The following is a 14671-nucleotide window of genomic DNA, read 5'->3' on the forward strand; positions in this document are numbered from 1 at the left end:
AATTCATCTGATAATAATAATAACAGTAATAATTTCATATGGTTCTGTAGCCGAGTGGAAGTGTTCCAATTTGACACCATTTCGGCTACTTGGGTGTCCCTAATCTTCCGCAGTTCTCCAGTGGAGTAAAGGGGACCTAAAGTGTCGTTCCCAGCGACTGCTCAAATCACTGAGAGGTGACGGCTAGATTAAAAGCAGAACGAAAATTTCCGTGTTCCGATTGGGATTCGCTCCCACAACCTCTGTTTCCAGACACGCCCATTACCACTAGACCATCAGGGCCAACTATCATCTGATGATGGCTTAGTACTAGGTCGAAACCGGTAATGATACCTTTTGTATGATCTGAGGCTGAAATAGATAATAAAAAATTACAAGAGGTTCACTGTGTTTTTCTAAGGCAGTATACTTATACAGTATAATGGCTCAAGGATACAAATATGCCTGTCACAAGATCAGATGACTCCTTGTAGAATGTAGTCGAAAAATTCTGCTACCTCGGTTCGGCAGCGTCAGAAGGTCTTTCTGCAGATGATAAAATAAATGCAAAAATTCGCAGTTCCGTGAACACTTTTGGAAAGCTCCTCGAAAGATTACGGGCCAAAAAATACCTTACGGTGACCACAAAAATGTTCGTCTATCATGCATGCGTGCTGAGCACCCACTTGTATAGTGCTGAGACCTGGGCATGATATGCCAAACAAGAATGTAAGCTCAACGCTTTTCGTCTGCGATACGATATTGGAGTGCCTGTGTTGTTAATGCATTCGTGTCCGAAGAACAACTGCATCGTGCTTCTGAACAACACAGACGCTGCAAAATCGTATTTATCCACGACACCGAGCAAGCGACTTTCAATTAAAGTGTATACCCTGTATGGGAATATAGATAATGGATGTGCGAGTACACGTTACAGGAACATGGTTGACGAATTGACGACATATGTATATTTGGGGCTGGCCATAAAACGTGCTCGGATAGCCTAATGGTAATGCGATCGTTTACGGTAAGCGGGAAATCCGGTTTCGAGTCCCGATCAGGCACAAAATTCATTGTCGTCATTCCATTATACAGCTGATGATTTTCCATATTCACTACTGCGAATACATTTCATGCCTTTCATCTACGGAGCATGTGTAACATTCTACGCGTAACTAGGAAGGACCATGTGACAACTGACATGGTCCTGAATGCCGCAAATCAACTGAGTGTCGCCGCCACTTACATACTGTGGACCACTCCCGTCTTCCTCGACACACACTACTTAGTGAGGTAGCACATGCCAAGGGACACCATGGAAGAGCTGCTTTGCGCTTTCAACGTTGCTTCAGAAGCGATACGAACACATTTAATATTGACTGCGATAAATCTTAAGAGCTTGCCGAAGGCCACAGAAGCTGGAGAAAAGTCGTCAAGGGTGGCAGCAAGTTCCATGACGGCACCTGGGTCAACAGCTCCGCTGCGAAACGAGGATGTAGACAATCGCCTCCGACGAACCACTGTTTTAGTGTGGTATACCCTTGTCCCACCTGTGGGCGCCAAGTGTGCTCTCGCATCGGAGTTTGTGTCACCTCGATGCTACTCGAATCTTCCGCCGGGGAGTATAGGTCATTGATGTGACACTTCAATCTCTCTAAGGAACTTGCAAACTGAGTGAAATACGCTATGCATCAGGCGGTGAATGGAATGTTACCGCACGGCTAGTGTAGCAACCGAAGCGACATTTATGCTGCATCGATGTAAATAAGAAATTTCGATATGGCATCGGAAATTCGGGAAGGTCCGGTGGTGCCGTCTCGGGGTGCGAGTGCGACCGGGGAAAGCAACGGAGAGGCGGCTGAAGCGGGAGCGCGTTTGAAAGGTCCCGCGTGGCTTTTGTTAGCGCGTCTGCGCACCGCACTGGCACTAATGAAGCGTAGCGGCCCGCCGGGGAGGGGGCCGAGGCCAGCCAATGGCGGCAGGCGGTGCGGCGCAGGGGTGGGGGAAGCCGGCGGCGGCGGCCGCGACCGCGGCGCGCGCTCGCAGTGAGCTGGGCCTGGCCCGTCGGGGACTAACATGAGACACTGAGCGATCATGCTCGTGGCCGTCATCGTGCTCCTGCTGCGCCAAGTCTCCGCCAACTGGATGTAAGTACGGAAGCTCGTGCAGCCTCCTTTCCGTTCGCCGTTGCCTTTTCCTCACCTTTTTAGGCCGCGGCAGGTTTTTTTTCGTCTCTCTGGCGAAATTTACCTTTCGTCCGGCGACTGGAAACGTCAAAAGTAGCGGAAACGCGACGCACTGGAAGGGTCCAGCGTCTGCACGGAAGGGCCTGCGGCGCGGCACGCTCAAACGTAGGCGCTGCACCTCGTGGGCTCTCCGCGTTCTCACTGTATCAGCGAAAGTAGCAGCGTCTGCTTTTCGAAACTCTGCATGCTAAGCTGACAAGACAAACGACAAATGTCCGTACATGTTTCGTAAGGAGCTTATCTAAATATTATCACAAACTTATACTGTAAAGTTCACTATTGCAACATAATACTTACCTGTGCAGCGATACACATATTTTATACCAATGGTTAAACTGGCTTATTAAATGAGACCAGCAGCCCCTGTTAAGGCACTGTTACTCAACACTGTTAATTTATTGCTCCTATTTTGTATATTCGCTCCAAAGAAGAGTGCATGAGACATTTAAAGGTCATGTACTTTATCGTTTATGCGTCAGTAATCCTGCTCTAATTAAGATATCTGTTATTTCGACATGTTTTACGACTTTGCCAAACGAAAATGCTCTGAACCGATACTATGACCTGGAGATGACAATTTTGAATGTGCCTACTTCTTTTGTTTTTCTTGTACAAGTCGTTGATATAAGTCGTGTTTCTTCTTACGTATTAATACGTTTACTTACGAGGATTCAAACTGTGCTGCAGTCGATTTGCAACAGCGCACGCAAATTTAGCTTCATTTGTCAAATAATCAACACTAAAGATTTTTCTTTGTCAAAGTGTATACTGTAAATTTGCTCTAAAATGCGTAGTACTAACATAAAGCTAATTTAGCTAAGTGGATGATCTGTTTGTCATTTTACCCTTAAAATACACGACGAAATAATACTATTTCGTTCTAACAAAAAACCTTTTATTGGTAGGACTAAATAAAAACAAGTAATAAAACTCAGAGGGAAAAACCCACGATTAAACGAGAATCTGGCAAACAGAATTGCAACTAAATAGTTGAACATCGCATCGCAATTCGTGGCTCGGAGCAGCTGTCGCATTCCACGGATTCGCAACCTGGCGTACGCTAAGAAGCATTTTATTACCACGAAAGGATTACCCCGTTCGTAGCGACGGGTCTGGTTTTTTCCTCATACTAAGATTATTAATGCGAAAGCTCTGAGGCGGCCGTGGAAGAGACACGATACGTAGAACCTGCTTAAGATACCAAAAGTCGTAACTTGCCACACAATATTTCGGGTAACTGTGGATGACACTTACAGGAGACCGTAACAGCATTTGTATGCGTCTCGGGAGTCGTCCACACACTGCCTCTGTTACTTTTTTGAAGATCGCCACCACATGTCGGTATCCTCTCCAATTTATTTTATAAAATGCTGTAGGTTGATTTTTGATAATGTGAGACGTCGACACGCATTACGCTCCGTTTTCGACGTAGGAAGGCGGGTACTTTAACATACACTTCAGAAACTGATGTTACATGCCTTATACAAATAATCTTATGGCTTAGCTATGACTCCCCGACGTCCACGTAACGTCATGTCACTTACGGCAGAACACAAATTCTAGGTTGTCGTGTTTGTTGTTACGACATCTCTTTCATCCCATTTGGTTCTTACACAGCAACACCAACTGGTGCGGTGGTTTTCGATAACTTCCCGGGAAATTTCGTTTTAATTCAGTTTCATTGTGATTCCTCACCGTCAGTTGCTCAGAGATCTACTGCGAATTCTAACTACTTACCTGCTTTATATCTCAGTGTTATACACTGCCACGAAACATAGATATTGTCTATTGCGTAAAAATGGAGATAAAGAAATAAAATTGAAAAATTATTAACTGACATTTCTACAGCTCGCCCCCAAAACTCCTTATTACGCTTAAAAAATTTGAGAGAAATTTCCGCATTCGTACGTAACAGTAACGTATAATAATATTGTTTTACAGTTGTAAAATACAGAACAACTGGTGAAAGAGTACCGTAGCTTAATGCCACAAACTTCTGTCTGAGAGCAAAACGTGCAGGCATCGACAACGTGCAGTGTTTCTCGGAGATAAAATTCCAGTTTTCAGAATTTCTGCTCGTCAATGCCCGATCACAGATCCGTGCGGAAGTGTACACGAACCTTCCATTATCCGTGTGGGCACTCGTGTGGAACTTGCCCGCAGCATTCAGGCACCGAAAAATCCTTACCATTCTGTTGCTCGGAGGGTTAAAACACCGAAATGCGCTTAGTCTATTTCAGTTATATGTTCATTGACAAGTAAAAATGAAGTTTTCTGGACCTCCCTTGCACAAGCATGTGATGGTTCATGAACCTGTTGCTAAAAGCGCCCCACTAGGTAACTGACACTCAGCACTTCACAAATAAAAATAAATAGGTCCTATTTATTAATATATATATATATATATATATATATATATATATATATATATATATATATGAAAGAATCGAATGTGTCTGAAGTTGTGTTATTGTCAGAAATAATTATGCAGATTTGGTTCTCATCATCGTGTACTTACTTAAATCAAGTGAATGACTCAGAATGACGTATAAATTGTTCCTTTGAAGAAAATAAGCTGTCCAGAAAAAATAAATTTAAGAACTTCACATAATCTTTCCACTGGGATTGTTGAATCTTATGTAAATTAAATGGAATCTTAATTCATAATACAACGTATAAGGATTTCTTTGGCACGTAATAAAGATTACAGGGAATTTGGTTTAACTCAAGAAAACATATGCAGACAAGTTTTAAATGATACGTACAAATCGCTTAATTTTGGCACGTACATTGTAATAACGTTACCTATTTTTTTACCTGATTTAATATTTTCAGTCAGTCACTTCTGATTTAAATCGATAATACGTCACAGACTTTTGTATATCTACATCTACGTCCATACTCAGCAAGCCACCTGACGGTGTGTGGCGGAGGGTACCATGAAGTTCTCTCGGTAATATCAGGACATGTAGAGAATTTGGTTCCCCGAAGCGTTCTCGTAAGTTCAGCACTTACGCTTATACGTGTGGGTGCCATACACAAATCCGTTTTGGATACCTACGACTATTTTGTTTATCTTTTCCATGTTCCCTTCCTCATAAAATTGATAGCAGAGTAAAAATTAGACACCTAAAGTGTTGCATATTAGCTTACTACTCAATCATTGTCTTATTTTCTTAGATGATGGCATAAGTTAACAAACCAATATTATACCAAACTAAGGTTGAATTTTCGCTGTACTGAATACATCAGTCTAGTTGTATAGAAGGAGAAACCCGTAAACAGTGGCTTTACCGTGTTTCATACAACCTGTCCGTCATTGACAAATGATCCAATGATTAGAACTTCAACTTATACATACATACTCCACAATCCACTGCATAGTTTATGGTTACGTTTAGGAAGGAGAATACTCGAACAAAAAAACAATTTTTCTAGCACTATACAGCTTTCTCGTCTCGGGAACATGTCGGTTTAGTATTTTTATGTTTACCCGACCTTTCTGTAATACAATTCTGATTAGAAGTTTGTGAAATCGGTTGAAAAATAAAGCACAAGTGGGCAAATCATTATTGAGTTGCACCAACTTCATTGAGCGATAGATGACGTAGCACGCTTGCATTTTTCTACGAGAAATGTCTTGATCTAGTGTCGAAACTTTCTTCACAATTCACAAGACAAAAATATGTAGTCTGTTAACACAAAATGCTCTGTATCAGTTGTTTCACATGTTCATACACGCTGAGTCATAACATTCTTTCTTCAAAATTCGGCTAAAATTCAGTGTTTAATACACTTTTCCTACAGTCACTGTAATTGCAAATATTAATGCTCTTTTAACTTGAGTGGAAGAATATTTCTTATATCAAATTCTGGTGCTGGTCTGCCAGAAGTTGAACTCCCGAACTTCTAATTGCATTTGAATATTTCATATTTCGTGACAGACATGCAGATACATATAATTGCCTACAAAAATAAGAAACAAACAAATGAGTTATGTGTGAGATTGTAAATACAACGAATCAAAAATGAGTGGAGATGAGTTAAATGGACCAAAATTGATGTTGGTTAAAAAGCATTCTATCAAAACCAAAAATACTTTTCTTTCATTTTGATTTAGTGTTTACCTAATGAACTGTTAGGTATATTACTTTTCCGCGTCCCATGGTTCTGATCGATTTGCCCATATTTGAAAATAATGATGTACGTAACTTCTTTTCGTAGACGTGTAGTTGTGCGAGCTATGAGTCTATACTTATGATTCTTTTCTTCAGCGATGCATAAATAAATAGCAAAGACTGTGTTTAGTATTCTTATTTCACTTTCCAGACTGGTAAAGTGCTGACATCTGATAATGGCAGTAGGGAAAACAAACGTTCATTCGTAGGTGTATCATAATCTGCTGCGATTAGCTACCCTTATCCCCATAGTTGTCGAGTAAAATCGGTTTCTACAACAGTATTTTCAGTGACTTTATAAACAGTGTCTTTTGAGTACATTTGCAACTGTTTCTCTTCTTTGCGCCTTATTGTGAAAAGTTTCTGCAGATCAATGATAGAATGCTTCTTAAATTCCGAAATAAAAATATGATAATTTTTTCCTTTTTAGTAATGAAACTGGAACTCATTTACGAAGGCTAACCATAGCTTGTTACTGAAATTGTCTGATTGTTGCAAGCTGGTAATGTATCATTACCAAGGTTGCTTGTCAATGTCCCACAGTTTAGGTTTAACACTTTGGCGTAAGTTAGCTAAGTTACTAAGTTATCTAAGATAGGTGATAAGACCTTTTGTAAAGTAAGAATTTACGAGCTGGACCATGAAGACGAGTATCTTCTGATATATAGTTTACCTTATAAACTACTGATGCATGAGAACGAAAATCTATCATAAGAAATTTAGTAGGATGAAATGTCAGTTCAATCTTACCCATTGGTCTGCATTTTCCGTAGGGCCTTTTGTGGCAACATACGTAAGGACCTCGACACTAAAAGTTAGAAACGTTAGGTTTCATGCAAAGAGTATCGACAGTCTTCCTGCGAGGCAGCTTCGAATAGAATGGAAATTGGGAAGAAATGGGACACATACGTTGTACCTCATAGCGTACGATGGCTTATGGAGTAAGATGTAGATAAAGCGGACATCAACCAGAAAATTGGTTTACCCATCATAGTACTGTTGTATGCATGATCGTTTCACCTTCTGGACTGATTAGCAAAGGCAGTTATGGGAGAGAGGGGTTCCCTATAGCTTATCATAGAATCTGAGCGACGGTGCCATCTAATAGTTGCTAGTGAAGCAAATACATACCACGGAAGAACAGACCAGGCATCGAGCACCGAATTTTTGATTGGCAGGATAACCAAATATTTTCAGAAAATGGGCCGCATTTCTCCGTGTTTCAGATGACCGTAAGTTTACTTCGATGAAATAAGGATATTTTGATACACTGTGATGAAACGCTGAATATATAAGCCAGAGCTCTCTGCACAATATTGCTAACGTAGTGGAAAAACAGTAGTAAAAGAGATGCAACATTATATTAAACTTATTATTACCATGAGAAAAAGAAACCTTAAGCAAAAAAAGTGTTGTAGATAATTGACTTTAGTCATTAGTAACGTCCTGAAGAAAATGACAGTGGTTACAGTTTGAGGCAAGAAGCAGTATCATAGTTGTCACATGGGCACCCGACGTCTTCAGATATCACCTGCGACTCCATATCGATGTTCTTGTTTCTTCAAAACCTTATTGGCTTTAAGATAAGGAAGGAGTACCAAAATCAGCAAAATAAATCAGTGAATGTAAAATACACACTCATAGTTGTCTGAAAGTAAGTGCTAATGAACCCGTAATTAATTCTGCTTCGGCGAGAAAATAGGTCTTGATCGTTTGTAGAGCACAAAACCTCACTTTTCCATAAACGAGCATGTAGATAAGACTAATGAGCCTAAGGATATGTTAACGAGTGAAGCAAATATGTTTACATTTACCGCAAAAGTATGACTATACTTCACTTTTTTATAACTAGCGTTCCAATTTCATGTGTGTAGTATTTTGACATTATTATGAAATGCTGAAATAAAATTTTTTGAGCAGAAGTCACATTCATGTGTGCAGGTGAGGAGAAAAAACTTGATTTAAAGTTATAAAAGAAAGACTTCAAACCTTCGCACGAGCTGTAAACAAACTCATATAGTTTGCTATGGAAGCACCACAAGGCAGCTTGCCGTTGTCCCGAATTCACGAAATATTTTCATTTTAAAAATTACATTAAACGCTAAAAAACTTGGAATCGATTGGGAATCTATTAGAGTAATTGCTATCAAACCAGTAGAATTCCTAGTGGCATTCAGTTGTTAATTGCAGACTGAATTTTTCACGTGCAGTTAAGTAATTTGCTTAAAAGACAGTGCAATCTCGTAACCACATTCAATGCCTCTGGAACGTACCTTTCTATTACTTTGCGACTACTCACGTCTGTAAAAAAATTATTCTTTTTCATCAAGTGTGAGAATATTCTTCTTAACCATCACGTAAAAAGAGGTTTCGTGAGCAGTACTTTTACTGGAAAGGCTCCAGCTTTCTCTCACCCGAAATCACTTTTGATGTTTTTTTCTACCAGCGCTTTTTGGGGTTTGGTCTGAAGGTGTTGTACATTTTCTTTCGCGTCATCTGTGACAAAACGCTACACGCTACAGATATTTGTACTATTCCCAGCAATTAAATATTTAATGAAGATGGTAGGATTATTCTGCATGATATAAACGAAGTCTTACTGATTACGCCGAAGAATCGGGCAAGGAATAACTTGTGACATTTAATCCAAATGCGATGACCTCAAATTCAGACCTAGAAGACAAATGCCAATAAAATAAAAAAAGTGTGATCATTTACAGCTCTTTAATCCCAATCATTTGGTACTATTTTGTACTTCACCCATGATATACGGTACATTTTATTCGTAATTCTCGGTATTACAATTTTCACAAACCTAAGTGAAGCTTCATATTTTCAAGCAAGTTAAAATTGTGCAACGGACTGGTACTTAATGCTGAACTACCTGGAAATATTTAAGTTTGTTATTGGTGCTAAGAAAGATAAAATAAAAAACTAAAATAATTGTTACAGCCAACAGCAGCAGTTGTTCAGTGTTACACGGAACAAGAAACTGGCATGTTATTTGGTCTCCATGGCATGTCATATGCTTTACTGTACACACATCATCTGAATCTGATAACCGTTTACAAAATCAGTCACACAGGTGCTTAGCCAGTTATTTATTGTCAACTGTGACTTCTTTTCAGAAATGCAGCAAGTAGGACGCAGATATGTTTTCAGTCAAGATAAATCGCAGAGAAATCTGTATCCGTACAAAAGACGATTCGTATAGAGATCGTAAAACTTCACGCGTTACTCTGTCAGATCCGTGAATGTTTAATAGGACTTTGCTCTAGTTTAGCAGTGTTGTTTTAACGAAAGAGGAATCGGAGATTTTGTGCCGCCATTCTTGTACGAGTACAATTTATTGCACCTCAGCCAAGATCACGTTGAATGACAAGGCTGCTTGCGTGGGGTACCGTGTTAGTGTGTCTAGTGCATCCAGCAGCACACGGTAGTTAGGCCTGATGTCGGACTGTGTAACTATTTTACGACGAAGAACGACCACCAGATACTTTAAGTCTAATTTATTTAACTAAATCGCTCAATGTGGAAGGGCTGCAACCGTATCCCTTCCACATTCGTTGCAAAATATTAAAACTATACCATATTCTTTTATATGACCTGAAGTATACTTTAGATACCGCATGAAGTATCGCTCTGTTTTCTCAACGCAATATATGCATACTCCTCAGTAAGGTGCGGCACGTTTAAATGTAAACGTGTACATATACCTGATTTCATACATATTTTATCTGACATTGAATATATCAGAGAACTATAAGCGCAAATAACTATGGAGAACAGTTGGATGTACGTGCGTAAATAAATAGCGAGAAAAAGTGACTTGTTCAGGCTTCTAATCATTATCTATCCTCAAATTTCCTATCCTAGTATCTGAGTAGGACTCAATCAGGAACTGTGCAAACGCCTGTAAACTGATTTTCCACGCAGTTTTGAAGACTTACAGCATGTAGAGTAAGTGTAGTAGTCGAGACGTATGAAGACTGTACTGGCTGAATATTCCGCTACAAAAAAGTTAGGAAAATGTAAGAGAACAAAAATTGTTTATTGATGCATTTACAGATTTGAAATGAATAAAAATTTACATCTTTCAAATTAAAGTCAGTAATCTAACTATCAACACTTTTTATTTACGTCTTTTCGTACTAATGCGACAACGGTTTTAACATAGTATTGCAAGGCTTTTAAGAGGACTGGATTGTTCATAGTAGAAACCAAAATTTCGCACTCTCGTGGTTGCCTTTCCTATCCAATATTTGTCCCGTATCCATCGACTCACATGAAAATCTGATAGGAAATTAAGCGAGCGATACATCGTTTGGGTGCAGTGAATTAATCTGTTTTATACGTAGCTAGAACTATCAGATCAACAATTTGTACCAATTCCTGTCATTAAAGGAGCACATATTCCATGAAAACTATATATGTAGTCGCTCTGAGACAGCTGTTTTCCGTATATGTTAAGAAACTATCACTTTTGATAACACGGCACAGAGCTTTTAGAACATAATGCAACTTAAAACGTTTCTTAACAGTGATGTCTGGCATTTCGTCGAATCGTCAACCAGCGTTGTGTGGAAGCCGTTGATACAGTCAGAACTGAGGTAGTTTCATTTGTACACTATGGACGGAATTAATCTCCGTAAATATGCTGAATTTCACATCAACGAAGAGGTATTATTCCATTCCTATTACACTGGATGCTTGTATGATGTTTGTAACGTTTATTCTACCGCTGTGAATATTTCGTATGCCATGAAATATCCTGTATCTTCCCAGGCACTCGTGAGCTTTGTAAAAACAGGTAGTTCAACATTAAGTACCAGTCCGCTGCACAATTTTAACTTGCTTGGAAATATGAAGCTTCACTAAGGTTTGTGAAAATTGTAATACCGAGAATTACGAATAAAATGTACCGTATATCATGGGTGAAGTACAAAATAGTACCAAAGGATTGGGATTAAAGAGCTGTAAATGATCACACTTTTTTTAATTTATTGGCCTTTGTCTTCTAGGTCTGAATTTGAGGTCATCGCATTTGGATTAAATGTCACAAGTTATTCCTTGCCCGATTCTTCGGTGTAATCAGTAAGACTTCGTTTACCGCAGTAATTTGTAACATATATGCAACCATCACTGCAGAACAATCTAACGTGGGACATAATCGAGAAGGGTATAAGTTCTCTGGTTTCTGTACACTGTAAACTGACTCGCTGGAATCTATTTCCAGCAGTCAGAAGCACAGGAGACAGCGTCGAACCATCGACACAGAAGGTCCCCATCCGTTGCAACGATCCAGCGTCGAGGCAATGTGATGGTCATGACGCTCGTCGCTTCTAGCTACTGGTTTCACACGCGCATCGCTGCCGTATAAGTATGACGCGTATGAACAAATATTTCATGGTATTACAGCAGCAAGCTGATCACTCTACCGTGAAGTCATGAGCATGCCGGCGCATCGTTTGACATCTGTCATGCACGTCGGCACTTGATTTCATGTGTCCGCTTAATGTGACAGCTCTCTGACTAAGATTGGCGTAAACCGACGTATTAGGTCACACAACACAATACGTTACTGTACTTGCATGTACGCCGTATATCTGTAATCTTAAACATCTACAATCTATTACTTCACTATTCTATGTGGTGTCTCCGCCAGACACCACACTTGCTAGGTGGTAGCCTTTAAATCGGCCGCGGTCCGTTAGTATACGTCGGACCCGTGTGTCGCCACTATCAGTGATTGCAGACCGAGCGCCGCCACACGGCAGGTCTAGAAAGACTTCCTAGCACTCGCCCCAGTTGTACAGCCGACTTTGATAGCGATGGTTCACTAACAAATTACGCTCTCATCTGCCGAGACGATAGTTAGTGTTGTGTCGGTAGCTGGGCCGACACCGTGAAGTTGAGATGGCTGAAAAGGCACGCTAGACTAACGCAGACGGGCGTGAAGTACTGGAACAGGATACGTAATTAATGTTAGGAAGAAAAGTACGGAGCAGGTTTAATACTTAACTTTACTCAATCATTGTGGTACATCGATCTTGACGATACACAGGAGACTTTAAGTACAATCACTGTATGGCTAATGGCGCCTTGCTAGTTCGTAGCCATTAACTTAGCTGATGGCTATTCTGTCTCTCGGCTAATGAGAGAGAAAGGCTTCGTACATCTGGTCGGTAGCTAGGTTCTCGTACAACTGGGGCGAGTGCTCTCTCGTATCACGAGACCTGCCTTGGTGGTGGCGCTAGGTCTGCGATTACACAGTGGCGACACGCGGGTCCGACATGTACTAAATGGACCGCGGCCGATTTAAGCTACCACCTAGCAAGTGTGGTGTCTGGCGGTGACACCACAGTTAGCATAGCCTTCAGCTACGTCATTTGCTACGACCTAGCAAGGCGCCATTATCATTTGCTATTTATCTTGTGATGCATGTACCGTCTGACCGATGTTCACCAATTATGGATTAAAGTTAAGTATTCCAGAAGCTACGTACCTTTTTTGCTAGTCTCTATTCCTTTAACTGTTCCAGACCTCACGCCAGCCTGCGTGAGCTTAAACGCGTGCCTTCGGCTTCCTCTCATAGTGGCTTGGCTGTCTTGCCAAGTCACAACATTCTACACATAATTCGAACATAGAATCGTTCTAGCCATTATTCCTGTACATTGCAGTTTTACGAACGTTGGTGTAATCACCCGTCTGGAGAATCTACAACATAAAAATCATTTATTGGTCATCCTTTATGTCGAGGAGTCGGTCACGTTGAGGTTTTCGCCCTATTGCCCACAATAATGAAGCAATATTTAGATCGCATGGATAGAAAAAACGAGCACATATCCCATAAAGTCAATTATTAAACTAATTTATTTCTTGCTATTACAGCCATGAAAAGTAACAGCTGCTATGTTTCTAATACATACCACAAGTGGATGACAACATCATCGGGCTTTCATGTATTCTCTCCAGTAATACCATGACCGCTACTTTAGCTCAGCGTTTAATTTTTATACTTTCTTTTTATCCTAAAGTTCAATGTGTAAGTGTTTTATCATATGTTTAGAGTTCAAGGGCGGCCATCTGGCAGGTCCTAGATTTCTAATTGCGTTTATCGTGACTTTCACGATTTTTAGTGACTTGTGTATGTTAAAATGCCACGGAAGGTCGTGTTTCGGATTATTCCTTAGAACTTCTTCTGTTTCTGCGTGGTTGGGCTATTTCAGCTATAGGAATAAGGCGAGGATGTATTACCTGTACTATAAATTCCCCAATAAAGCCTGCAGCGTTCGAACCGATCTGCGGATTTATGATTTCTTTACATAATAGTTGTAAGATACTGCAGAAAATGACAAATGTTGTCATTACCTAAGCATTCGATTAACTGATTAACTGTAAACACACGCAAACGCGCGTGCACGCACGCGAGCGCGCTCGTGCACACACACACACACACACACACACACACACCGTGCATTGTGCGCAACGACTATCTCATGGAGTCTCCCACTTTCAGTTACTGTTCCTTGAATTTTCTGTATCTCATCTTTATAAGACTTTTCAGGCGACAATCAGTACCAAGAGTCGGTAGAACGACAGTTTTGCATACGATCTCATCCTTCAGTAAATTCTACTTACATTGTATTCTTTCGATAGAACTCACACTGAAATTTATTTTTTCCCACCACTAGATTAATGCGGTCATTTCACTTTAAATCTGACGATTGCAAGTGACTACCAACCGTGTAGGCAAACGATACTGACCCTTTTCGTCTACTAAGTTGAGGGTCATTTTCCAGTCGTATCAATCGCTGATCACCAGTCAGGCTTCTTGCAATTTATATTAATTTTCTAACAACCTGTTTTCCCAATACACAACAGCGTTGTGAGGCTTTTTAGATGCATTAAACTCATTCATGTAATAGACATTAATGAGACAAAATGGCTATTCATTCAAATGTGGAACATTTCACTGCAGTCTGTGAACCATATGATTATTAATAGTGAATAACAGTTGCAACTTATCAAGCAATTCTGTGGCAAAGAAGTGTGTCAAAGGTAACTAAATCTTTTTTTCACTGCCCACCACGAGACTGAGCGCCACCTTGTGGCAATGCAGGCACGTGATGCGGTAAGGAAAGTATACCAGCGTAGTAGAGACGAATGGGTAATCATTCTAGTGTCTATCCCGGCCGGGAAGCAGACGGGGAAATCCACTGACTTAAGTGACTTTGACGAAGGACGCATTGTTATGAGACGGCCCCT

General features: G+C 40.4%; 1 protein-coding gene across 2 annotated transcripts in view; it reads left to right on the forward strand.

Annotated features, from left to right (window-relative positions):
- The first annotated feature begins 2031 nt into the window (after positions 1 to 2031).
- Positions 2032 to 14671, forward strand: part of LOC126471606 (protein Wnt-16-like) — an 803254-nt gene continuing 790614 nt past the window's right edge. For both annotated transcript variants that reach the window (XM_050099842.1, XM_050099843.1), the window contains exon 1: positions 2032 to 2126. In XM_050099842.1, coding sequence (XP_049955799.1) covers positions 2074 to 2126 — 53 coding nt within the window. In that variant the 5' untranslated portion in view covers positions 2032 to 2073. The remainder of the gene's footprint in view (positions 2127 to 14671) is intronic.

The sequence above is a fragment of the Schistocerca serialis genome, chromosome 3, assembly GCF_023864345.2.
Source record: "Schistocerca serialis cubense isolate TAMUIC-IGC-003099 chromosome 3, iqSchSeri2.2, whole genome shotgun sequence".
NCBI classification, from domain to species: domain Eukaryota; kingdom Metazoa; phylum Arthropoda; class Insecta; order Orthoptera; family Acrididae; genus Schistocerca; species Schistocerca serialis.